This window comes from Elephas maximus, chromosome 18 (genome assembly GCF_024166365.1).
Source record: "Elephas maximus indicus isolate mEleMax1 chromosome 18, mEleMax1 primary haplotype, whole genome shotgun sequence".
In the NCBI taxonomy this organism is placed as follows: domain Eukaryota; kingdom Metazoa; phylum Chordata; class Mammalia; order Proboscidea; family Elephantidae; genus Elephas; species Elephas maximus.
The window spans coordinates 20,844,115-20,870,994 of record NC_064836.1 but is presented as its reverse complement, the minus strand read 5'-3'; the positions used below and the strand labels follow the sequence as shown (position 1 = coordinate 20,870,994).

The following is a 26,880-nucleotide window of genomic DNA, read 5'->3' as shown; positions in this document are numbered from 1 at the left end:
AGAGGCAGTAAGTTTCATGAGGGCAGGAATTTTGTCTCGCGTGTAGTTGTCGTTAGCTGCCGTGGAGTCTTCCCAACTCATGGTGAGTCCACACACAATGGAAAGAAATGCTGTCTGGTCCTGCACCATCCCCGTGATTGGTTTCAGATTGGACCATTGTGATCCACAGGGCTTTCATTGGCTTAATTTTGGAAATAGATTGCCAGACCTTCCTAGTCCTTCTTAGCCTGGAAGCTCTGCTGAGCTTAGTCTTAGCTCGGCAAAGCTCAGCATCCTAGCAACACGCAAGCTTCTGCTGACAGATGAGTGGTGGCTGCGCATGAGAGCACTGGCTGAGAGTCAAACCCTGTCTCCTGCATGGAAGGTGAGAATTCTACCACTGAACCACCACTGCCCCTATTTGGAGTATAGCAGAAGATCAATAAATAGTTATTGAATGGTGAATGAATGAGTGAAGGAATGATGCTTGTGTCTCATGTAGTATGGTTCAGAGCTCTAGTCTGGATCTGCCTTAGAGAAAACTTGGAACTCTTTTGCTTGTGACTCTGGGGTTCTCCCGGCCATGCATATACACTCGGCCCTGGGGTTGACTCGCGGGCCTTCCTACTATTCTAACCAATAGAAATGAGATCCTTTATATTCTTCTTGACGCAAGAATACATATATCACTGAATTCTGCAGGATTTTATTAAGTGAATACCAGGTGGCCAGTCTTGTGCCAGATTTTTGGCTAAAGATGGGAGGGGGTGTGCAGCAGAGGAGGGAACTAACGTTTGCTGAGACTCATGCTGGCAATCTGCTTCTGGAAGGTCTCAACCTTGAAAACCCCGTGGAGCCCCTCTACTGTGCACACATGGGGTTTCCATGAGTTGGAGTTGACTTGATGGCGGTAGCAACATGCTTATTTTATTTATTCCTTTTAACCCTCTTGTCCATCCTTTGAAATAGGCATTACCCTCATTTATGAGATGAGTAAACTGAGCCTCTGATAGCTGGGACATGACAGAAGGGAAATCTGAAGCATGTTCTGACTCATTCCAAAGCACAGGTTGTTTTTTCAAGGACATCAGTGCTGCCTGTAAAATATCATCATAGATCTAGGGATTGCTAGAAGTCGAAGGCAATTGTAGAATTTGTTCAGCTCCTTCAGATGAAGAGGTCAAGCTCTTCTGTCACTGAATGCCAGGGAAAGGTCAGACACCCAGGTGTCCCGGCTCCCGAGTGCTCCTCTTTCTTAAAAAAAATAAAAGGAATGACATTATTTTTGGTAAATAGTATGCATATTTGCTTTAAAATTCAAATAGCATTGAAAGCTTTGTAACTAAAATGACAGCCCTTGTACCTTTCCCTCGTTCTCTATTTTTGTTGAAATAATACATTGTCTCCCAATATTTTTGTTGAAATTGCTCATCAATTCTTATTCCCTTTTCCATTCTTTTTGTCCTCTCTTAACTGTGTCAGTTAATTTTTATTTTTTTAATTCCTGCATTGTCATTGTATTGGAGTGGCCTAAGGAGGGAGAGGAGATACACGCATTTGGCCAATCAGTGATATTTAACAAAAGTCTAGTTTCTTACCAGAGTCCCTGTGTGGTTGGAGACTGAAGGGTTGCTGGTATGAGTCCACCCAGAGGCATCTTGGAAGAAAAGCCTACTGATCTACTTTTGAAAAATCAGCCATGGAAAAGCCTGTGGAGCACAGTTCTACTCTGACACACATGATATCATCATGAGTTGGAGTCGACTCGATGGCAGCTGGTAACTGGTAGTTTCTTATCATACTGCCCCCAAACAGTGGCATCGCTAGGGTTGGTGTCACCTAGTGTAGTAACTCCTGATGTTGCCCCCCCCATGGACCTCCTCCCATACTAGACCATACAGAATCCTTAGTAATGTTTTTATACTAATGTTACTCGTAAATAGTAATTTCCATTGTGTATCACTCCTTCTTTTCCTTTACTATTTCATTCTCAAAAAAAGTTACTGATATACATTCACAGATACTAATTATCACAATATTGTAGCTAAAACACCAGAAAATTTGACAAAATCAGCAACCGTAAAAACACCAGCAGCAACGAAAACAACAGCGCGTGCTTGTAGTATGTGTGAATAAAACCGGGTGATTAGAAGCGTCATTGTAACTGGGTGATAATGACAGCTCTGACAGGAGTGCATTAGAAGGTTCAAAAAGTAAATCAGCATAGAGTTTTAGCCTTGTATACTGACACACGTAAGCTGGGCTTATGAAGAATGTTTTTGTTGTTATAACTAACTACAGGGATATTTTGGTGTCACCTGTCGGACAGTGTCACCTGGTGCCGTCCACAGCACCCCCCCTCCCCCGCAGTCCCTAGTGATGCTACTGCCCCCAGAAGATTTTGTATCCCCAGATAACTGATTTTTCTGAAGTCGACAAATTGTCCAGAGCTCGTTTAACTTGCACAGAACCAGCACTGGGCCAGGAGCTCCTGGGTGGCAAGAATTCCTGCCTGGCCTGTGTTCTGCAGCCCTGAAAGACTTCACTGAGGCCAGGAGAGAATGATTTACAAGAGGAAACAATGAGCAGATAGCGACAGTGTTGATTTCACTCACCCACAAAGCACTTTACCAATTTCAGAGAGCTTTCAGATCCGCTGTCTCATCTCCAAGGTGTATATAACTATGAGGTCGTTTGGTGCTGATCATGAAGCTAAGCTCAGGATGCTGCTCTGTCCCAGCAGGGCAGAGTGTTTCACATCCAGACTATAAACCCTCACATTCATGGTGGTTGTAGTTTCTTGTTCGGCCCTTTTGTCTACAGAGCCAAGGGAAGCTTCTATTGCCAGAGAGAGATGGGAGCAGGGAAAGGGGAGGGAGAATGAAGGCGGGGGGCACACTTCCAAGTGACTGACTGGGCCTTGTGTTTCTTGCCTCCTCCCATGTAGATCTAAGTTTGGGTTAAAGAAATCTGCTTCTTTGAGAACACTTACCAATGCTCAGCTTGGTTCAATGATAAAGACTGAAAAACAAGTAACTTGGAGCACTTTAGTGGGGAATTCTCCTAGCATTCCTAACTAAAGTCTATTCCACGCCTATGTTGGAAAGTGAGATTCACTTACGTATTTCTTTCTGTGGCCAGCCTGCTGCAGCTTCCCATCATCTCAATGATTCCAGGATTTGGAGCAGTTCTGGGATTTCAAGGAATGTGAACTGTGGAGGATAAGAGTACGGGGAGAGGGGACATTAGGAGGGCAACAACCAATGTTTGTGAGGCTCATCTGTAACCTCAGTGCCCTGAAACACTTGGATGGAGCTAAAGATAAACCAGGGCTGAGAAAGACAGCAAGAGGGACTAAAGGTAGACCTGATGGGTCCCAGAATGCCTTCCAGAAGACTGATGTCTGAGCCCCTTTAAGAATGCACAAAATTGGATTGCTTTGCTTGATGACCCACCCCCCCTTCACCAACCCCACTGATGTCCAGTCTAGCCTTAGAGATTATTTGCTAACATTGACTCCAGTAATACTAAGCCCTCCATTATATTGAACCTTTGGGGAAGTGCCCAGTTGCCACACCTCTGCTCTGCCCAGAGGAGAATGGGATTTGGGTCACATGGCTTTACTGTCACATATTTGGTATTGTGGAGGTGGTGGTGAAAGAGATCCCGCCCCACCAAGTAAGAGCTGACTGGGAGTGACTGGGAGTAGGAGAGGAGAATTCCCCGATTCCCTCTGGCTGTGAATCAGGGCCCCTGGGCTAAACTGTACACCCCACTGCCTGAAACTCAGACTCACAGATGAGTCGCAATGCCCCACCCGAGCAGATCCAAGTCACAGCTCTCTGAGAACACAGAAGAGTTGACTCCTCCAGAGCCCTTGGAGGCTGTCATCTCCTCACAAGATGTTCTAATTCTTCAGACCAAGCAGATGACGTGTGTCTCCAACAGAGAAGACTTTAGGTTGCCAATTGCCTGGGCTCATCACTTGAAGAACCAAGAAGTCCCTCCTGATTTCTACCTTAATTACTCCTGCTTTGTCCTCTTTGATTGGGTCACCAGCGGAGTGACATGAGAGTAGGGACTTTGTTTTGTTCACAGTGCCTAGATCCAGGGTGACTTTTTTTTTTTTTTTAATATTTAGCAACTAGAACACCACCGTTCAGAATAGACTCTGGGGGAGGTGCTGAGCAGGGTCTTGGGCTAAGCGTTGACTGTCTAGTTGCTGGATGGATGGTGGGAAAGCAGGGTGTTGAGTAGGGGGGACCTGAAACACTAGCTATTCACTGTCACAAAATTTACAACATGTTAAGTGCTGGCAGAACTGTACTGGTGCACACCAGCTCACCCTCGGTCCTGCTTAGAACAGTACCCAGCCCTCAGGGATGGATGGTTGAATGGGAGCTTGCAGCTTCAGCGTGTGTTGGTGAAACTGAAGAAGCTCCTTAGTGCTCCCCAGCCCTCCATGAGTGCCCCTCAAACTAGCTCTTCTGGCTTGCCAGCAGGTTCTTGACTTGCCATCTCCTTTGCTTATTATTCACCTTCAACCAGCCCATCCAGACTTATCTGTCTTACCTCCCTTAAAGAAGAGCCTTAAGAAATAACCTCAGCCATGGGACTCTAAGCTGGTGTGAAAGTGAGAATCTGTGTGTGGACCCATACTTGTGCCATGGGGCTTTTGGCCCCACCTCAAATGACTTGTTCCCGATGGTCTTCCCCCATCCCTTGTGCCCACCTGCAGTTGTCTGTTTGTCTGGTCTAGGAGCCTAGCCACATGGCAGGGGCTGCTGGTCCAGTGAGCTCATCAGCAGTAAAAAGCTGTCTGTATTGATGAGATAGCCTTTCCCCAGCATGAAGGGAAGAAGGACCACAAGGCAGTGGTTGAATCAGAAGCTGGCTGAGTCAGGCCTCAGGGCCTTGCTGCCTGCCCAGACCTGAGCTGACTATGCCCCAAAGCTGGGCTGTGTCTAGGAATGAAGTCCACATTCTTACTAATTTAACTCCTCCATGGTCTCTCACTCATTACTCTAAACATCAAAACCTAAGGGCCCTACTTATGCTGTCTCACTGATGACAGCTCAGTGGGTGGAGGATTGTCTCATTTACTGAGTGAGACACAGTTCATGTAAGGATGTGCTCTATATGGACAATGGGGTTCACTGCAGTGAGGAAGGCTAGGGAATTCATCAAGTACCTGTTAGGGCATATACAGGCCTTGTATTTCATGTAATAACAAGAGATACTATCTTATTCTGTGGTTTATCCTTAAACCAAACAAACAAACAAACAAACCGAACCCGTTGCTGTCGAGTCAATTCTGACTCACAGCGATCCTACGGGACAGAGTAGGACTGCTCCGTTGGGTTGCCAATAAGCAGCTGGTGGATTCGAAGTGTTGACGTTTTGGTTAGCAGCTGACCTTAACCACTGCATCACCAGGACTCCATTACCCCGATAATAACTGCATGGGCTTATATATAGGACTTCTACCACCCATCTGCCTGAGTGTTGCCATGATGCTGGAAGCTGTGCCACGGGTATTTCAAATAGCATTAGGGTTAACCATGGTGGACAAGTTTCAGTGGAACTTCCAAACAAAGACAGACTAAGGCCTGGCTATCTACTTCAGAAAATTAGCCAACGAAAACCCTATGGATTACAACAGAATATTGTCCGATATAGTGCTGGAAGATGAGCCCCCTAGGTTGGAAGGCACTGCACAATGGCCACAACTGTGGACTCAAACATACCAATGATCGTGAAGATGGTGCAGGACCGGGTAATGTTTTGCTATGTTGTGCATATAGGTTGCCATGAGTTGGAGCCAACTTGACAGCTTCTAACAATCCCCACAACCACCTTATGAAGTAGGTACTATTATTAACCTACAGATAAGGAAATAAAGATCCAGAGAGCTTCAGAAACTTTCCCAATTCTATAGTAATTGAAGGAGCTGGATTTTGAATTCCAGTAGTTGGCTCCAGAGGCCATGCTTTTAATTATTACACTATATTGATTAGAAACCAACCAACCAACCCATTGCCATTGAGTCGATTCTGATCCATAGTGACCCTACAGGACAGGGTAGAACTGCCCCATAGGGTTTCCAAGGAGTGAAAAAGAAAAAAAAAAAAGGCAGGGGTTATTATTCTCACTGACTAGGTGAGAAAACTGAAACCAAGAAGTTATAGAACATATCCATAAGAGTAAGAGGCAGAATTCCTGTCATGGAAGCCATACCATTTCCTTCAGCCTGGGCCAATTGTCCTGAGCCCTTACTCATATTCCAATCCACTTACAAGTTCAGGCCCACAGGTAGTAAAAACAAACGAACAAAAAAACAACTAAACCAAACCTGTTGCCACTGAGTCATCCTGACTCACAGCGACTTTGTAGGACAGAGTAGAACTGCCCTATAGAGTTTCCAAGGAGCTGCTGGTGGATTCAACTGCTGACCTTTTGGTTAGCAGCCAAACTCTTAACCACTGAACCACTAGGGCTCCTCACAGGTAGTAAGGTCAGCCCAAAATCTCAAAACATTTATATGTGCTTGGTTAAGAGCTACCGCTCCTAACCAAAAGGTCGGCAGTTTGAACCCACCAGCCGCTCTTTGGGAACCATATGGGGCAGTTATACTCAGTCCTATAGGGTTACTACGAGTGGGAATGGACTGGACAGCAACGGGTTTTTTTTTTTCTTTTTTAGTTTTTGTCTCCATACCTCAGGGTAATTATGGGGCGTGAAGGAGGGGGAGGTCCCCTCTCCTTTTAGATCTTACCTCCCAGGCCCTTCCAGTTCCCATGATCACCAGCCCTGAGGCTTAAGGGCTAGACCCAAGTCTGGGACATTTCTTAGCTGGGGTTAGAAGTGCTGGACTGGGGTGGGTAAAGAGCCGGGCCGGGCTGTGCCGCCCAGGAAGGCAGAGTATCGTCTTCCTCGGAACCCGCCAACCCCGGCCGCCAGAGGGTGTGGCCACACCTGGGAGGCGGGGCCGGATGGCGGAGGGGCTGCGGCGTCTTAGGGCGAAGGCGCTGACGTGAGTTCGGCGCACCTGGGCCGGGCAGGTAAGGGCTGGTGCGCACCTGGGAGTGGATCCCGCAGTTCCTGCCTGCGCAGAGCCGGCGCCCCCTGCCCTAGCCGTCGAGGAACGCCGTGGCGAGGGGTGATCTTAGCTGGGATTTGATTCGGAGGGAAGTCCGCTTCTGATAGCAGGATTGAGGAAAGGTGAGGACGCCAACTTCTGCAGACTAGTTAGAGGGAGGGGGGAACACGCCCGCGGGTGGGGAGGGGTCCGCTCCAGTGTTTGTGGGGTGGGGTAGCTTGCTTGGGGACTCCTCCTGTTTGGGGACACCCGCTAGGGCTGGGTGCCTCTCGCTCCGGTATCCAGGTAGCTTTGGGCGATCGTAGCCCTGGAACGCTCGGACCCTCCCGGCCCCATACTTGTGCTCACTTCTTTCCTTCCTCGCAGACATTAAGTGTGCTGCTCTCGACCTTCAGATCCCCACCTCACTATGGTGTAGAGTAAAAGCCTCCTTCGGTCTCACCAGCTTGCTTGGCTGCTGGCTCCTGTGTCCAGAGAGGGTACTTCCCACTTCTGCTTGGTCCTGGTGGGCGTTTTGGGAAGTTGGGAGTGGGGGCTACCGGGAGCTTTGGCCAGTTTGTTTTCCTTCTCTGAGTTTGTTTAGCGCAGTCAGGCCCCTCGCCCTGGGCCTGGGAAACACCCATGGATTTCTAAGCCAAGCTAGGTGCCGGGAGGGTGGTGCCTGGGCGTGGTTCCTCTGGGGGTGAGGCCCTCTTTGCCTCAAGGGGCTGGAGGGTGGGTGTGGAGAAAGTCCCCCAGGTCTGACTGAAAAGGAGCCCTGGGGTGCCGCTCTGTACAGCGAGCCTGCTTTATGATACAGGGGTCACCCATGTCGCAACCGTGTTCTCTTGGCGGGTGTCAAGAGTGGCAGCCAGGGAAGGGAGAGGAAGAGGTGCATGAGTAGGGACTGGTGAAGGCTGCTGCTGACCCAGGAGATTAGTTTAGGGTTAGCACCCAGTACCCTGGGACTCCCTGTCACTGTTCCCCCCACCTTCCATCCAGCAGGGAGGAAGAGTGTGGGAATATGGCTAAACCGAAAAAACCCAGTGGTGTCGAGTCGATACTGAGTCATAGCGACCCTATAGGACAGAGTAGAACTGCCCCATAGAGTTTCCAAGAAGCGCCTGGTGGATTCAAACTGCCGACCCATTGGTTAGCAGCCATAGCACTTAACCACTATGCCACCAGGGTTTCCAGGAATATGGCTAGGGGCCCAGAATTTACCCTAACAAGAAGTAAATGGAAGGAAGGCTGGGGGATTTGGAGGGGTAGCATTTCAGTTCCGTTCAGGAGGAAGGGAAAAAAAAGGACTATGGCTAAGGACCGTCTGCAAGAAATGCAGGTGTGTCTTATTCCGACAAAACCATGAACTTTGGGGCAGTGGTGCCTCTGGAAACTAGTCTGGGCAGGGGCTGGAGGTGGGGGTGTTTATGGAGAACCTGCTCCTTGGAATGAGGGTGTGGGGAGAAGACAGCGAGTTCCCTGGGAACTGCTCCATGCCCAGTATGAGGAGAGCAGCTGAGTTGGCACCTTTGTCTGTTGCCTGGTTAAATATTTGTTGGAGACACAGGCCTTGAATTTTGCTGTGATGGCAGCCAGAGGTACCAGGCTGAGTTTGCTAGGCTAAGGTTTTTCTGTGAGCATTGGGATTTGGGTGGTGAGGGTGTTTTGAAAGTAGTTGTGTTTGAGGGTGGGTGTCAGGCAGTCTATCCCTAATCACTTTCTTTGCCCTCCATGCCTTTGGGATCTTTGTTGGTGTTTTGGTCCTCTTAGTGTGAGGATCCAGTAGAAGAAGGAAGGGCCTTGCAGAGCAAGGTATAGGATTCAGTACTGAGCACTTTGGTAGAGGGCACTCTGACTTGGGAGTGTTAGATCCAGGTCACAGATAAAGCATTTAACTGTTCTGTGTCCCGGTTAACCTAGCTGCAAAATGGGGCTAATAATATCACTTCCAGGATTGTGAGGATGAAATTAAATGCTTTAAGTAAAAGTCCATTTAAAAACTATAAAGCAAAAAAAAAAAAAAAAAAAAATTAAACCTATGCAGCTGTTGTTAGGTGCTGAGTGGGTTCTGACTCATAGAGACCCTAAAGGATTATTGTTACCATGTTCTGATCAGCTCAAGGCCATCATCTTGTATACCTTCCAGTGGCCAAGAAATGTCTTATCTTCCTGTGGTTTAAAAATGCTTATAGAATTAAAAAAAATATTAAGTTGGAACATGCTCAGTGTAGGGAAATGTGAATCATATTGAAAGCATATAGGAGAGTATAGAAAAAATTACTCAAAATCCTGCCACCGGGTAACCATTATGAACATCTTGTTGAGTTGGTGTATTTCTTTCCCTTTTTAAAATTTTGTATGATGTGCTATAAAATGGAGATACTGCTGTACAGCCAATGTTGTATGGGGCATTTTCCCCATTAACTTCCTTTTGTAAACACTTCCCCAAATTCAATAAAAATCCTTTAGAAACACCATTGTTAACAGTTGCTTAATGTTGCAGCCTGTGGATGTGCCATAATTAACTATTCCTCTCTGGATCATTTTGGTTGCTTCCAATTTTTCCCTTTGTGGCTGTTTTTAGAGTCTAGGTTACTGGTGGCAGGTGGGGGAAGTCCTGGCTGACTTTCAAAAGGTAGAGAGGGTTGGCAGTGAGGAAGGTGGGGCATGGAGGAGCAGGCTGGGGTGCCTTCCCTTGGGGCTGGGAGGCAGGTTACTCAGATGCAGTGCCATCTTGGGAGAACACTGAGAACCAGGGCTCTAGATCTTAATCACTGATCTCTATGGGTGGCTGCTTCTCCCTCCCCATCATTCTGTACAGCCCCTTGTCTTAGTCTGAGGTTGCCTGAATTTTTTCTTAATGGGCTGTGGGTCACACAGGATAAGCCCTTTTCTTCATTGTCTATGATCAGTCAATCCACATATGGATTTCATATGTCTGACAGGCTCAGAATCAGGGCTTGCTAATATTGCAACAGAGGAATTTTTCAAAAGCCCCTCACCAGGATGACCAGTTCACTGCCCACTTCCCTATTCTCTTGGTCCTTCCCTTACCCTGTCCCCCTGTAGTTGTATCTCCAGTAGGGCTAAGACTGGGGAGGAGGAGGGGGTAGAACTTGCCCTTGGGAGTATATGCATTTCTTCCTTTGTATAGGGTGTCAGTGCCCTCTGTGGTTTGATGGTTTGACTTGCCTCCCCACAAAACAACCTAAATCAAAGCCAGGAACATGGGGGAGGGAGGACTTGAACACTATCCGCCACCCTTCCCTGCCCACAGTGAGCTGTGCCCCCCGTGGGGAGGTTTCAGTTGCAGGACCTGGTAATTGGGTCAGAAAGCTCAGGTGAGAGCAGGTCCTTCCTTGCTCTTAAAGAGCCAGAGGCTGAGTTGGGTTTGGGTTTTTCCCATTGGAATCTGGCTAGGTGGAGAGGTGGTGTTAGGGGCCACCCTCTCAGCTAAGCTCTTCCAAGTGGGCACCTTCAGCTCACTTAGCTGGTTTGGTTTCTGAACAATGATCCAGGAGGGGACCTTTCTGAGCATGAAGGTGAATTATTTATCTTCCTCAGGCCATTGGGTGGCTTTAGCAGCTCCAGTGTGAATATCTTCGGGAAGGAGCCTCTGATGAAAACATCGAGCTTCTAGGGTTTAGTACTAAGATGGTTGGCACACAGTAGCTGATACACAAATGTTTGTTGTGTAAATGAATGTTATTTTTCCAAGCACCCCTTTCTCACATCAAATAAAAACAAAACAAAAACACCAAAAACTCCCAACATAATGGCCCAGGCAAACAATTGTTGTTGTTGTGTGCCGTCACCTCTTCCAACTCATAGCGACCCTATAGGACAGAGTAAAAATGCCACATAGGGTTTATTAGGCTGTAATCTTTAGGGAAGCAGGTTACCAGGTCTTTTCTCCCTAGGAGCAGCTAGTGGATTTGAACTGCTGACCTTTGGGTTACCAGGTGAGTTGCTTAACCATTGCACCACCAAGGCTCCTTGTAACAATTTTCTGGTGAGTTACTTAACCAGCTGAGTTACTTAACCATTGCACCACCAGGGCTCCTTGTAACAGTTTTCTGGTGACTGGTTTTTCCTTTAGGCACCCAGTATGGGCAGGCTTTGTTTTCTGCTGTGAGTGCCAGCAGCCATATGTTATCTGCTATGCTTGTCTGTTTTTATGAGACTCAGTTGCAGACTTTACCCAGGCCGGGCTCCTGCAACCAATCCGTTCGCTCCAGGCGAGGAGGTTGTCTTAGCTGCACAGGGCTTGTTTTTTGACTGTTTCTAGTACTCTGGGGTTAGGAACTTTGGTATTTGATTATCTTAGGGCTTCTGAGCTTTACAGGCTCACTTGCAGGGAAGTGGTCTTAGAGCCTTTGTCTCCAAAGTTCCCGCACCTTCTACCAACCACTGAATTGCCTCGTGGATAACCAGCTGAGATCCCTCTTTCTAGGTGCAGAATCTTTGGGTGGCCAGGAGAAAGGGAAGACGACCCGAGGCCCCGCTCTTCAGCTCCCTGCTCTTTCACTGCCTGCTTGTCCATGTAAGTGGTACTTTGGAACCCAGTACCCGCTCCTTACTTCTCTCTCATGCAATGAGTGTCATTTTTTATTAAAATATTCCCATTCACCTTTAGTTATCTTGTTTAACAGGAGAAGGTACTTCAGCTTCTTGCCCGTATACTTGCTGTTTCCATAACGTTTCCTTCCCTGTCCTGAGAGGAGCTAGAGAAAAGCAATCTCCCTTCTCTTCTGAAGCCCTTGGTGCTTCAGGAAGGTCTGTGTGCCAGCAGGGTGACATCACCTTTTTATTTTTCTGCTTCAGGATTTCAAAGAAGAAATGTGATCTGCTTCCATGATAAGTCTGATTTGGCTGGAGCATGAAGTATAAATGGCTTTGGAATAAGAATCAAAAGAATCTTTTAGCCTCTTTTCTTTCCTAACTGGCATAGTCTGTTCCCATATTTAGTTTCTTTGCTGTAATCTAATGAAACTGTAGCTCTATGGTATGGGAACAGTGCCTGGGAAAAGTTCCCAGTAGCTGGCCTAATTCTCCTGGCCTCCCCATTTTTTCCCCACCCCCAGATCATGGCCCTCCACCCCCGTAGAGTCCGGCTGAAGCCCTGGCTGGTGGCCCAGGTGGACAGTGGCCTCTACCCTGGGCTCATCTGGCTGCACAGGGATGCCAAACGCTTCCAGATTCCCTGGAAACATGCCACCCGGCATAGTCCCCAACAGGAGGAAGAAAATACCATTTTCAAGGTAAAGAACTTCTATCATCCAATCTGAATTTTTTTCCAGTTCTCTCAGACCTTTCTGTTTTTGCTTGTTTGTTTCATTTAATTTTGATTTTTCTTTTGTCACAGGGAATACACTTGACCCAAAACTGTTATGAAATGGAGAGAATGTTTATGATGGGGTGCCCAACCTTAGTGGCATACTAATTCCTCTTATCAGGAGATGTCTGTAATGTTTGAAACACTATTCTTTCCCACTGGCCGAAGGTAGCCAGCTCATGTCCCAAAGGATCTGAGGCAGGGTCGGCTAAACTCCTATAAGTGGTGATGTGGTTATTCCAAAAGCTACCAAGGGTGAGGAATCAAGGACTCCCATTCATTCACTCAGGGCCCTTGCTATAAAGAGAGGCGTTTGGTCCTGGGAACAGCTCTTGAGACCAGGGCTAAACTGTCAACTGTTAGCAGCCTTCTAACATAGCTTGTAGCGTGGGTGTAGAGGGCCCTCAGGAAGGTTTTTTGTTTTGTTTTGGATGTTAAAATATTTTACCTAGACCTAGAACCTCTGATAAAAATTAAAGATGATTTGGTGAAAAGTTTTTAGTCTGTAAATGTTTTCTTCATTAGAAAGTAGCTTTGATCTGCTAGTCACTTTATTGAACTGAAAAAAAAAATTAATCACGTGACATTTTACCAAGTTTAAGGAAAACCCAAGCTTAAGACAGAAGTAAGTGGGAAGGTGGTTGGTGGGAAAGGTGGTTCGTGTGGTCTGCAACTCTGGAGGCCACGCCTCTGCTCCAGACCAGCTTCTCTTTGCTGGTCAATTTTCCATCTTGAGTAGGTTTAGTTCCTGTGCCCCAAGACATGGAGACGTGGGTTTGTTTTTTTCTTCTGTGATTTACAAGTTGGATGTCAGAAGTGAAATTCAGTCCCTGCCTTGGGCCTCTCAAGTTTGATACCCCAGGATGTTGTTGAGGCCAATCAACAAAGGGCAGAAGGGGTGGGCTCGGGGCTCAGAGGTGAGACATCCTAGAGATGTTTCCACCCAATTCAGTCATGTCAGGCATAGAAAAGAGGAAACTGGCCTGAGGATACTTAGCAGAAAGTACAGGAGCTCTCTTAGCTTAGCTATTAAATAATGAGGTAAAAGTGGTAAGGAAAACATCTATAAACCATATTCAATTATTGGAGTTAGCATTGAGAAGGTGGTAGGCCTCCCAGTGTACCCTTACCCACTGGCCCAGCTGGCCTCCCTTTGGGGTCTTGGTCTGGAGCTGGGTTTGCTGTTAAAATCTCATGGGGGAAGAGGCTTGTTCCTGAAAGCTCCACTCATGAGAGGAAAGTCTGGCTAAGGGGAGGCTGCTTTGTCATATTTACATCTGTCTATCTGATTGCAGAAGGGTGATGGGGAGGGCCTGGGGAAGCCAGGAGAAGAGTGTGGGTACTTTAACAGATCCTGAATTCTGATGGGCCTTTGGTTGGACACGCAGTGGACACTAACATTAAATGGTCCCCTGCTATGTAACCTACATCTACTATCTCATTTAATTCTCATAATAACCTTGTATGGGAGCTATTACCTTCATGTTGTACATGCAGAAGCTGTGTCTCCAAGGGGGCTAAGTAACTTGCCAAAATCACACAGCTAGTAAGTGGTGGAGCCAAGGTTTGAATCTAGGCTTACCTGCCCTGATTATCACACTGTCCCTACTGACTAGGAATTAGAAGACTTGGCTTTAAATTCTACTACCATCAACTGCATGTGTGATCTTGAGCCAGTCATATAACCTCTCTGGGCATCAGCTTCCCTGTCATTAAAATGGGGATGAAACCAGTCTTGCCCCTCACAGGATTATTGTGAGAATTAAGTAAAATAATGTTGGGAAGGGAATTTGTAAAGTACTATAAAAATACAAGGATTATTTCCATTTTAGGTAGAGAAATAAAGGCCTGCTCAGTGACCAGGGTCTCCCAGAAGCAACGGTCAAAAGGGGTTTGGACAGAGTAATGTTTATTACTCGCAGTGAGTGTCATCTGTTACATCATAGGCCCTCTTTTCTTGACTCTAAAGTTCAACCATCAAGGGCACTACGTACCACTAGATCAACCGTAGGTCCTCAGTGCTATCTGAGTAGATTCTGGGGAATGGCAGTAGTGAGCAGGAAGGCTGGGGCTGTGGTTCTGGGTTAGTCTGGCTGCTCTCCATGGAGGGGCAGGGCATTAGGGAGCCACAGAAATCTGTAGACCTGTGCCAAAGTCTGCACGGCCTGAGTTGGCTGGGCGGGGACAGAGGACAGACAAAGGGAAAGGAAAATGCAGGGAGGCAGCAGCCAGGTACCCAGGTAACTGGATATGTGCCTCTCAGAACCTAGGGAGTGGGGAAGTTGAAATCCCCTGAGGGAGGTCAGATGGAATGGAGCAGCAATCAGGCCCCCAGTGCCTGCTAAGCCTCCTAAGACAGCCCAACTTTGTCAAATCACATCCCATACCACAAAACAAATGGAAGGGGCCAAGTCTGAGAAGTGGGTAAGAGGAAATGAATCTGAACTGACAAAGGAGGGATTTAGATTAACTATTGGAAGAGACTTCCTCATGATTGTGAAGCTCTTCCGTGAGTGACTGAGGGGGATTCAGAGGTCTTAACAAAGGGAGCAGAAAGTGTCCTCGATTTAGGCTTGGAAGGACTCTGTGGTCAGGAGCGGAGGCAAGAGCTGGGACTGGACAAGGTGATAAGCCCTGCCAGCTGGAAAAAGTTGGTATGTGTACTTTCTGTCTTGAGTTCTCTGCTAATGATATCACTCTTTTCCACATCAGAACACATGTTCCACTTGTGAAGAAAGCTTGTTGTTAGGTTGTTAGGTGCTGTCAAGTCGATTTTTGACTCATAGTGACCCCGAGTGACAGAGTAGAACTGCCCTATAAGGTTTACTAGGCTGTAGTCTTTATGGGAACAGATCACCAGGTCTTTCTTGCACGGAGCCAGTGGGTGGAGCCGCTGGGTAGGTTTGAACTGCCAATCTTTTGGTTAGCAGCTGAGTGCTTAACTATTGATCCACCAGGGCTCCTAAAGAAAGCTTAAAAAAAAAAAAAAAACCCAAACCAAACCCATTGCCATAGAGTCTATTCCAACTCATAGCAACCCTATAGGACAGAGTAGAACTGCCCCATAGGTTTCCAAGGAACGGCTGCTGGATTCAAACTGCCAGCCTTTTGGTTAGCAGCCAAACACTTAATCACTGCGCCACCAGAGCTCCAAAAGCGACGTCCTTTCCTGGCCCATATGAGGATCGAACCCACAACGTTGGTGTTATTAACACCATGCTCTAAAGAAAGCTTAGAGATCTGGAAATATGTTAGCAATGGGAGACAGAGGAGATCTTGTCAGCAGAAACATAGATGCCTGTTAGACCTGGAAGTAGGGTTCTGTTTCTACTCCCTGCATTGTTCCTGAGGACTGTGGTCTGTGGTCTGAGCAGCTCAGCCTTTTCTCCTCTTCGTTGGAGAGACTGCTTTGTTGTCTTGTCTGGGGAAAGCACTATGAGTTCCCATATTTGAAAACCAGAGAGGAGCTGGGGTGATTTTAGCCAACACCAGCAGCCACAGGTGTGGCTGGCAGCATAGTGTTTCCGATAAAGTGCAGAGTTTGAAGAAATAGGGAAAAGTAGGGGATGTGGGTTTATTAGGACTTGAGATCCTCAGCCAGTGGGCAAGCTGAACCCCAGGGTTCCTGTCCTCCTAAAGACTATTATTCCTAAAGCACCTGGTTTCTACAACCCTTTATTTATACATCATATAGAAGACTGAAGAAAGGAGACCAGCAAGACCAAACTGTTCCTATTATCTGCCACTCTCCTTTGCCCTATTTCTTACTGTAAAAGTAATTCAAGTAAAACTCAAATAAGCCCCCCCAAATTACCTGAAATTCTGCTATCCCAAGTTACCATTAGCATTTTGGTACATATCCTTCCAGAATTTTCTTTTCAACCCTTCATTACAACATTGTAGTCTGACAGGTACTGGCTAAAAGATTGTTTGCTCATGGCTTAATGTCCCTTAGGCCCTGCCTTGCCTGGTCCTAAGGGCACTGTTTCTGCATTATGGGATTGGGATGGTGGGGCAGACAGGAAAGGGGAGTGTGTGTGTGAGAATGTGAATGGGAGAGAGTGAGCACACGCTTCCCTGTGGTTCTGGGCAGCAGTAAGCACTCACTGCAGTTTCGCTTTCCTCAGGCCTGGGCAGTGGAGACGGGAAAGTACCAGGAAGGGGTGGATGATCCTGACCCAGCTAAATGGAAGGCCCAGCTTCGCTGTGCTCTCAACAAGAGCAGAGAATTCACCCTGATGTACGATGGCACCAAGGAGGTGCCTATGAACCCAGTGAAGATCTATCAAGTGTGTGACATCCCCCAGCCCCAGGGCTCAATCATTAACCCAGGTGAGGTCCCAGCTGCTGGGGAGAATGAGGGCAGTATGCCAGATCCTAGGGTGAACTCTTAAAGAGATTACAGCCTGGCTAACCCAGTCTGAGACTGGCAAAGCAGGAAAGCCTTTCTAGACGAAGGACCAGAGAACAAAAGATGTAAACTCAGCAAAATCTTGTTTCTTAGGGGAAGGGTTTATTAGCTTAAGTCATTAGAAAGTAGAGATAGCGTAGGGTTCTACTGTATAAAAAGCCTCTCTTGGGACTCAGCACTGAGTTAAGGAGGCCGGATAGTTTAGAAGGAGAGATTAAGACTTGGAAGGTTTGAGTTCTAAATCAGACTCTTATCGCTTGACTACTTATGTGGTAGATGCTGAATCAAGTCACTTGACCTCTTGAGCCTCAGTTTTTGCAACTGTAAAATGTGGGCTCTCATTTTTCCTACCAACTTCAAAGGCTATTGTAAAAATCTATTGACGTGACATATAAAAGCTATTAAGTTTTTTTGTAAATGTTGAATGTGAAATCATTTAATTTATAGGATACTTTCGCTAAGAGAATATGACCTGATTCTCCTATGTATTCAATGTCCAACAAGTACCAGCTGAGAGCCAGGTAATATAGAACTGCCTTCCAGTGAATCCAGTGAGGCCCCTGAAATGAGAACTTGTTCCTTGCACTAAGCTTACAAGGGTGAGAGGCTGGTGACTTTAAGTCCTTAAATGGGATGCTAATGTGTAGGAAGAGGGTTAGAGAGGAATGAAGAGATTTCTAGAAGGGAATAGGGTCTGCAGCTCCTGGATAGGAGAGAGGAAGAAAGCTTACATTAGGGCTCTGTAGGATGAGTTGGAACCAGCAGTTAATACACCCTTGGTTCACCCACTCTTTTTACTAGGGCATTGAGGGCGCACACGGAACTTGAGGAGCCTCTGTGCTGAGTCCCTGGCTTGTGGCGTGGGTCAGCTGCAGGGATGGCAGTGCAGCCTCAGCTGCTCACCTCTAGGCTTGTGTCTTTGTTTCTGGGGTAGGATCCACAGGGTCTGCTCCCTGGGATGAGAAGGATAATGATGTAGATGAAGAGGAGGAGGAAGATGAGCTAGATCAGTCACAGCATCATGTTCCTATCCAGGACACCTTCCCCTTCCTGAACATCAATGGTGAGTGTGGGTGGCGGGTGGCACAGAGGAGTGAGGAGGATGTAAGGAGCTTTTACCTTGAAACTCCTGACCCCTCAGGCATCACTGCACTGGGAGCAATGACCAGGCCGTGTGGCCAGAATGCTGGTCTGTTAGCAAGCAGGAGTCATAAACAAGGGAACTCCAGTGGCTCAGCTCTCCAGTAGGGTGGGTACTAGGCATAGAGAAAATCTTCTGAATCTTCTATGATAATATGAGGAAATAAATAATTTAAAATCATTCTCAATCCCAATTATAAATATATCAGCTGTTTTAAATTTTGGCTTATTTCCTTCCAGCCAAGCACAGACATTATTTTCATGAATTGTAGGTAATTTTTTTCATTATTTCCCTTGGTTTAAATTCTGGGTCCACTCTACTTAGGCTGAATCTTAGGAAACTACAGCTGCAAATTCTAGGCTCTGACAGAACTTACCTGCAGGAGACTTTTCTCTTCTTTTGAGAACTTTTTGAATTCAGCTTCCCAAGAAAAATGAGTTGAGAAGTTGGAAGACTACTATGTGACAGAACAGGGGCCGAATCTCCCATTGTACATTCTGAGGATTCTAGAACATAAGTTGACTTGTTCTTCTATAGCTCCTTCACCTCAACTGTCCATTGAAATGCTCTTAGTCAAATGACATGTATTCAGTTGAGCAGCTTTTTTTCTGCCTTTCTACTACTATCTGCCTGCTATGTGTCAAATGAGATACTTGTGCCACCTAGAAAACCTGTTATATCAAGATGATTTCTTTAGGATTTTAGAGTCCTCTATTTTAGATGATGCCCCAGCTTTAAGAATCAGGAAGTGACTCTTGCTGTCTATCCATTTGTCCTTCTTCACTTATCCTGCCATTTATGTCTTTGCAATCAAGTGGTGAGTAAAGAAAACTTTCTTGGAGGTCTTTCAGGTCAGTATTGCCACATGCTACATCCCCACTTGGTGAAATTTTAAGAGTTAGGCCTGTGGAAATCTGGAATTTTTTCCCAAATCCTTGACTGACTCATTCTTTTATTCTTACCTCCTGAAAGGATGCAATCTATGTCCAGGATCCTGATTTCCTATTTATGTTCATATATTATAAAAGTTGTTGTTCTGTGTCCTGTTATGGACTGTCTTGAATTCTTTTTGGAAAGGTATGAGACATGTATTAAAAACAAAAAAATAAAATGGGTACATAGATTTACTAGACTTATACATAAAGGGTCAAAGAAACATTAACCTCTGTGATTTCAGAGCTGTTGGGGCAGAGGAAGAAGAATTGTTGAAGATAGATATCTGAGAGGTGAGGCTAGGGGCAGGAATCTGTGGGCTTTGGAGGGAACCAACTGATAACGGCAGGGAAATAGAATGGATTTTTCATTATCTTAAAAGCGTTAATTAGATTATTTTGAATAAATAATACTTTCACATGGTTTAAAATTCATACTTGTACAAAAAGGTAATTTAGTTCAAAAGGATTCCTTTCCCCCAGCCTCTCAGTTCCTTCCCTGAAGGAGACACACCTTTCTAGGTTGTTGAGTATCCTTCTAGAAATATTTTATGCATGTAAAAATATTTATTCTTAATAGAATTTTTATACATTAACATTTACTCTAAGCTAATCATCTAATTCATTTGAATTTGTTTTATGGGAGACAGTCAGCTTCTATTTGACAGCTGGAGCCACATTTTCCAACAGGAACCCCTCGATCATGCCCATTCTAATTTAGCCCCCAGAGATAACACACTTGTCTATCTTCTCATCTTCAGTAAACACAGGTTTTTAGAGCTATGTGTTTATGGGAGAACTAATATGATTAGGAAGGAAGCAGGAGTAAAAAAAGACCAAAAACCAAAACCCAGTGCCGCCGAGTCGATTCCAACTCATATAGGACAGAATAGAAGTGCCCCACAGAGTTTCCAAGGAGCGCCTGGTGGATTCCAACTGCTGACCCTTTGGTTAGCAGCCGTAGCACTTAGCCAGGGGAAGCAGGAGTAGGGCAGCCTTATTTCTTATGATGCTAGCTGTGAGAACTGTTGATGGGCTAGGAAATAACCATTGCATCATGGACTAGTGTTTGACTTGTTTGCTGACCTTGTTAGTTCTTAGAGCCTTAAGCCAGGCGATGTGCATATGTTGTGCCGCTACTTACTCACCCACATCCTTCTGTTCTAGGCTCTCCCATGGCACCAGCCAGCGTGGGCAACTGCAGTGTAGGCAATTGCAGTGTGGGCAACTGCAGCCCTGAAGCAGTGTGGCCCAAAAGTGAACCTCTGGAAATGGAAGTACCCCAGACACCTATCCAGCCCTTCTATAGCTCTCCAGAGCTGTGGATCAGCTCTCTCCCAAGTAAGTGAGCCCTGATCTATCTTGCTGGGTCTTCAGCTCCTATCATTGTCCCTTTTCTGCTTGCCTTCTGCCTCCATTTCTTTGTCATGTATAGAATAGCTGCCTGTGCCTAGCTCCTGGTTGGCTGATGAGTTATTAGAGGAGGACTAAAGAAACATGAGCTCACACCTACTTGCCCCTGGTGATGCTCTGGTTGGTTGTAGCTCCAGGTTACTCATCTCCTAGGTGGGCAGGAGCCTGGGTTTATCAATCTGGCTAGGAGATTTGGAGATAAGACCAGTTATGGTATAGAGAAGTTAATGGTCATGGATTTGGTTAAGGAGGCTCTGGATCTGAGGAACTTTGGGACCCAGAGATAAAAGTCTCTTTCTAAATTGGGCACAAGTTTATCTCAATGAAGAATCAGTCTCATTGCCCCAGTCTCCCTTTCACAGTACACTAGGTTGGGATGTGAGTACTAGAAACTGAAATTTTGTCCAAAAGGCTAAGTAGCTTTGATAAGACCTGTAGGGTTCAACAGAGACTTGTTGAGTGAAGATTTACTTTGGTGTGAACTCTGTCCTTTTATTGTATATTGTTTGACCAGATCCACAGTGTGTGCTCCAGTGTGTATTTTCAGAAAGATGGTTTTCTATTTCTTCTTGTTCCTCTGATTTCTTTAAACAATGAGCCATAAATGAGACACAAACAAGGTATCTTACTTTTGAGTTCCTTTCAATGTTCACTAATGTGAAAACTCAGCCAGTATGAAGCAGGGAGACCAGGACCATCACTTTGCTCGGTGAAACTCCAGCCCTAGGGTGTGACAAATGAATAGAGATAATACAGATGGACCTTGAACTGTTTGCTTCAAGGCAGCCTGTTGAGTGACTATCGCAGGGATATTCTGATGTCTCCTTTTATTGCAGGAAGAATAGCTATGGCAGTGCCCTTCCTGAAAGCTGGTTGAAAGGTAGCTCGGTTTGATGGACTTGCATGAGTCTTAGGGGTGAACAGGCAGAGCAGTAGAGCAGGACTCTCATGGTCCTCTCTTATCTTGCAGTGACTGACCTGGACATCAAATTTCAGTACCGTGGGAAGGAGTACGGGCAGACCATGACTGTGAGCAACCCCCAGGGCTGCCGGCTTTTCTACGGGGACCTGGGTCCCATGCCTGACCAGGAGGAGCTCTTTGGTCCTGTCAGCCTAGAGCAGGTCAAGTTCCCAGGTCCGGAACATATCACCAATGAGAAGCAGAAGCTTTTCACCAGCAAGCTGCTGGATGTCATGGACAGAGGACTGATCCTGGAGGTCAGCGGTCATGCCATTTATGCAATCAGGCTGTGCCAGTGCAAAGTGTACTGGTCTGGGCCATGTGCCCCATCGCTTGTCGCCCCCAACTTGATTGAGAGACAAAAGAAGGTCAAGTTATTTTGCCTGGAAACATTCCTTAGTGGTGAGTCTCTTTTCATCAGGTTGATGGTGAGAATTGCTTCCTGGGAGGACGTCTTCCTCCTTCCATCCCTCCTTCCCTCCCCATCGTTCCTCTTCTTTTCTCCTCCCTTTCCTGGTTCTGCAAAGATCTTAGTTTAAAAAAAAAAAATCATTCTGAAGGAAGAGAACCTTGATTCTGAAAAATGAAGGTGACTCAGGCAATGAAGAAGAGAGTTCCACTGCAAAGCTAGGTACTTAGAAACTATTTTTAGGTTGGTTTTGGCTCCTTTTGAACCTTGGTGGCACAGTGGTTAAGAACTTGGCTGCTAACCAAAAGACCAGCAGTTCGAATCCACCAGCCACTCCTTGGAAACCCTATGGGGGTAGTTCTACTCTGTCCTATATAAGGTTGCCATGAGTCAGAATCAACTCAACAGCAACGGGTTGGGTTGGCTCCCTCAGTGGCAGAAGAGGGAGACAACCTTGTCATTACCCCTCAAATGTTACCAGCTTTTCCTAAACTTTGGAAGTTGACTCTGTTATATTCAGCAAATCATATACTCTTTTTTTTGGGGGGGGGGGAATAACTGAGTAGTGAATTCAAGCAGACAGTTTTAGAAAATGCACAAGATGTGAATTTTCCAATATGGTTTGAACTCCAAGTGGGTTTAGTTCAATACTGTCCAATGGAAGGAACCCTCTGTGACTAATGTGACTATGGAACTATTCAATTTTAGTTAATTTAAATAGCCACTTGTGGCTACCATATTGAATAGCATAAAAGATGGCATTGGAATGACCCAGTACACCAACTTGCTCTTCCACCTTCTGCAGATCTTATTGCCCATCAGAAAGGACAGATAGAGAAGCAGCCACCATTTGAGATCTACTTATGCTTTGGGGAAGAATGGCCAGATGGGAAGCCTCTGGAAAGGAAGCTCATCTTGGTTCAGGTGAGGAGATAAGGATGTGCCAACAAATCTTCTCCTTTTTGGCAATGCTTTAGCCCCTAGGTCTGGGGTTGAGCCCTGGATGGTGGTAGCAGACTTTGGCTTTGTACAGTAAGGCCAAACAGGAGAATGCAGGGTAGTCAAAATAAGGGCTATGAACCAGTTCAGTTATGGCCAACGGAAACAAGGCAAGGCTTTGAACCAGTTCTAAGTGGTCCAAGGGAAACAAGGGCAGTGGTCCACGTTGCATAGCAACCAAATCTCTTGCCATCTTTGAGCGGGGCACAGCTGCCTATTTCCTACTCAAAAGCCGATGTGCAAGAGATTTGGTTGCTACGCAACGTGGACTGTTGCCCTTATTTCCTTCAGCCATGACTGAACTGCTTTGAACTGATCTGAAGCCTTGCTTTGTTTCCATTGGTTATGACTGAACTGTTCAAAACCAGTTTGAAGCTCTGATCAAAATGGGTGACTAATTTAGTGAAGAATGTATCTTTCATCCTCTTACTGATATTTGAGTCTTCCTGAGACCTAACAGGGCATGACCCTTTCCAGCTTTTCTTGGAAAAGTCCTTCTCTCCATTTTTTTTTTTTTTAATAGAGAGAGAATATATATAACAAAATATTTGTAATTAATTACATTCGCCATGTTCTGCAACCATCACCACTAACCATTTTCAGATGTTTTTCATCCCCCTGGTGGAGTGGTTAAAACAGCTGACTGCTAACCAAAAGGTTGGCAGTTCAAACCACCAGTGGCTCTGTGGGAGAAAGTTGTGGCAGTCTGCTTCCATAGAGATTTACAGGAACTCTATGGGGTTGCTATGAGTTGGAATCAACTCGATGGCAGTAGATTTAAGCAGAAACTAGGTAGCCCTGGTGGTGCAATGGTTAAGTGCTTGCTGCTAACCAAAAGGCTGGTGGCTCAAACTCACCCAGTGGCTCACAGAAGAAAGGGCTGGTGATCTGCTCCTATAAAGATCTGTTACAGCCAAGAAACGCTATGGAGCAATTCTATTCTGTCACATGGGGTCACCATGAGTCAGAATTGACTTGACAGCACCTAACAACAACAAAATAGAAACTCAGTACCCCTTAAGTATAGCTCCCCATTTCCCCTTCCCCCCAACCCCTGTTAAGAAAAGCCTTTGGTGTGCTTTTAGGAATGTAACCTTACTCTGGGGAGTGGCAGAAAGGCCACTTGGGCTCGCCCGCCAGGATTGTGTGATGAGGCAGGCGATAGATTAAGTTTGGTTGAAAGTCAAATCTTGCTATTTAGGCAGTCATCTATTTAGGCATGTGATGTGATGGTACACCTAGGCTCTTTACCTTATTCAGACCAACTTACTAGACTGAACCTTGGCAGGGTGGTCCAGAGAGATGAAGGTGTCTCCTGTGGACATTAGAGTGGGGGGCTTCTCTAAAGCCTCATTGGTCCTTACTTTCATCTTGGGTCCGTCCTGTTGCTTAAAACTACCTTTTTCTCAGCAGATACCTGTGTGTTCTGTGTCCTGGGCAGGTTATTCCGGTGGTGGCTCGGATGATCTACGAGATGTTTTCTGGTGATTTCACACGATCCTTTGATAGTGGCAGTGTCCGCCTGCAGATCTCAACTCCAGACATCAAAGATAACATCGTCGCTCAGTTAAAGCAGCTGTACCGCATCCTGCAAACCCAGGAAAGCTGGCAGCCCATGCAGCCCACCCCTAGCATGCAACTGCCCACTGCCCTGCCAGCCCAGTAATTGTGAACACCATCTTTTTTCTTCTCTTTTTTAAAATATTGTATATATGGGTATTTTTATTATTCAGATTTAACCAGCTTTTAAATCTTTCTTCTCTCCAACACTGTTAGTAGTCTATGAGTCTTTCCAAATATGCCTAGCTTTTAAGATTGATTTAATTTATGGAAAAATCACCCTTCAGACTCTTTCTTTTTTAAACCTCCCAGTGGTAGTATAATGTAGTAGAAGGAGATCTGGCCTGGGAGTTGGACACCAGGGTTTTAGCTGCAGCTTTGCTTCCAATAGTGTGACCTTGAACAAGTCACTTAAACTTTGGGCTTCAGATTCATCACTTGTAAAGTGCAGGGGTTGGAATCATGCCTGAAATTGCACTCAGTTTTAAAACTCTGATTAGATGACTTCATTCAACTTGTACAAGGCAAAACTGCCTGGAGCAGAACCTTTCTGCACTGTTCTTGTACCACATACTTTTTTTCCTGCCTTCATTAAAGTTCCCTCAAGCACTGATTTGTCCATGATCGAGCTCTGTTTGACCTGTTCTGCTAGTATAGTAAGCTGGCTCCCCGATGGGGGGAGTGAGAGGGAGGGGAGCTGGCTGGTTGCTTAGGAACCAAGCTTGACATCTAAATAGAATTGGGTGCCAAAGTCTGAAAGTCACCCAGCTTGTGGAGTAACAGCTCATAAATCGAGCCTCTAAAGGGAAGCTGTTGACATAGAAAGCCTAGGGATTCTGTGGAAGAATGGACTGTTGACTGTTTACCTCACCACCTCTCCAATACCATTGTCTGCGGCAGATGAGAGCATGTAACACAGGTGGTGGCCTTTAGAGGAAGGAGCTCTGTTTTTCTTATTTTCTTCTCTGAGGAAGAGCTGTAGTGAGCTAGGCATCTGGGATAAGCTCCTGTGACTACAAAAGGGACAGTTCCTCCCTGTTTAGAGGCTTTTATAGAGTCTTACTGTCACTTGGATTTTTTGCAGTTGGAAAAGATGGGATGTTGGGTGTGTTAAGGCCAGGCCTAAGAAGGGCTGGGCAGTGCTCTCCTGGAAAAGGCTCACCTAGCACAAACCTGCTTTTCCCCCTTCCTAGTGGAGGTAGCCGGGTGTGAATAACTAAAGTGAAGAGTGGTATAGAACATTGCAGCTACGTCTACCACAGACCGGTCTCATCTAGTAACTTTTTCTCAGTCTCTGACCATTTTACAGAGCCTTGGTGGTACGGTGGTTAAGACCTCAGCTGCTAACCAAAAGGTCAGCGGTTCAAATCCACCAGCTGCTCCTTGGAAACCCCAGGGGCAGTTCTACTCTGGGCTATAGGGTTGCTGTGACTTGGAATCAACTCGATGGCAACAGGTTTTTTTTTTGACCACTTTGCCTCTTTTTTTTTTTTTGGAGAGGTAATTATACATAATTTAAACTCCAAGACCAAAACGGAAAACAAGATGCTAATCTCTGAGTGCAGGCCCCATTCCTCTTGAATGCCTGTGTGTGCCAGGCCTTAATAAGGAGGCCCATGTCTGGTTTGCTGCCCTTAAATCAAGCCACGGAATGGCTGAAGACTTAGACTAGCTTTCAAACATTAAATGCTCAAGCTCATCAAAGGTGGCAGTAGGACTTATTTATTTAGAATGCTTAAGCCTTGGTTTTAAGGTCTCTAAGGGACCTAGTGGGATCTACTGTTACCATGACCAAGACAAATCTGTGTAAAGGTCAGGTGCCCAGCTTGGAACAAAAGTTGGGCTTCTGGAGACCAGGGAGCAAAAAAGGCATAGGAACTTTACATTTTTTGGTCATTTGGTTTAGTAGGTGAAATGAAGGATTTGGTCTTGAAGTTAGGCTGCCTCTGTCTGTATCTGGGTAACTCAAAGTTAAAAAGAACCCGCAGTAGGTAACTTGGGAAGGCAGGTATTGGATTTATGTGGGTCTCTTTCCTTTCCTGGGACAGCCAGGCTGTTCATCTAGATGGGAGTCCACATCATGTTAGCTGATAAAGGGTGTAGAAAATAGAGTGTTCTGAAGTGCCAAGAAGGACCAAACTTTCAATATATGACTGTAGTGGAAAGTTTAAGAAAGTGTCAGAGGGTTGGGTGAATGATTTTATGTGGTTTTAACTAGATAACCCAGTTTTCTTGTTTGGGACCCGTTATGAAACTTTGGGCAATTGCATGCAAGACTCTCCATTCATCTCCCTTGGTGCTCTTTCTCAGGTCCTAATGGATAGATACCAGGTTTCCGTTCTCTCTTGGGGACTTAGTCTTTTTTCTCCTTGCCTTCCCCTTGCTTAAGATTGGGGAGTAAGATGGTGTCCTCAGCTTTTTTCCCTGTCCACCCCACCAAACTAGATTATATCCCCTGTTGTATGTTCCCATTGCCCCCTATACAGTTGTTCCCCCTTCAAAATAATCATTTCCCTTGTAATTGTTCAGTGTCTGTCACCTGCTTGACGACAAACTTGCTGAAGATAGCAATTGTTTGTCTTGTACTTTGCTGCCATCATCTTGCATAGTGCCTGGTACACAGTATGTTCTCAGGTATTTGTTGCTGGAATAAATTAAT

The 26,880-nt window shown here is 45.9% G+C and overlaps 1 protein-coding gene and 1 long non-coding RNA gene across 2 annotated transcripts; one reads left to right on the top strand and one right to left on the bottom strand.

The window, feature by feature from the left end:
* Window positions 1-681: 681 nt before the first annotated feature.
* Window positions 682-6,992, bottom strand: LOC126061798 (uncharacterized). The gene is made up of 3 exons (XR_007513882.1): window positions 6,755-6,992; window positions 3,101-3,191; window positions 682-1,233 (listed from the first exon to the last, which is right to left on the bottom strand). It is a non-coding gene; the product is annotated as an uncharacterized LOC126061798 (long non-coding RNA).
* IRF6 (interferon regulatory factor 6) lies at window positions 6,992-26,880 on the top strand. Its single transcript, XM_049858578.1, has 9 exons — window positions 6,992-7,200; window positions 11,514-11,603; window positions 12,145-12,321; window positions 16,523-16,727; window positions 17,741-17,869; window positions 20,047-20,220; window positions 21,263-21,655; window positions 22,468-22,586; window positions 24,103-26,880. Exons 3-9 carry the CDS (start codon window positions 12,148-12,150, stop codon window positions 24,325-24,327), a joined length of 1,419 nt encoding a protein of 472 aa, XP_049714535.1. The 5' UTR covers window positions 6,992-7,200; window positions 11,514-11,603; window positions 12,145-12,147; the 3' UTR covers window positions 24,328-26,880.

Excerpts from the sequence above, each read along its gene's own strand:
- IRF6 (XM_049858578.1), top strand. The coding sequence starts at position 12,148 with ATGGCCCTCCACCCCCGTAGAGTCCGGCTGAAGCCCTGGCTGGTGGCC. Across the intron at positions 12,322-16,522 it reads AAGAAAATACCATTTTCAAG|GCCTGGGCAGTGGAGACGGG; the intron begins GTAAAGAACTTC and ends CGCTTTCCTCAG. Across the intron at positions 22,587-24,102 it reads GGAAGCTCATCTTGGTTCAG|GTTATTCCGGTGGTGGCTCG; the intron begins GTGAGGAGATAA and ends TGTCCTGGGCAG.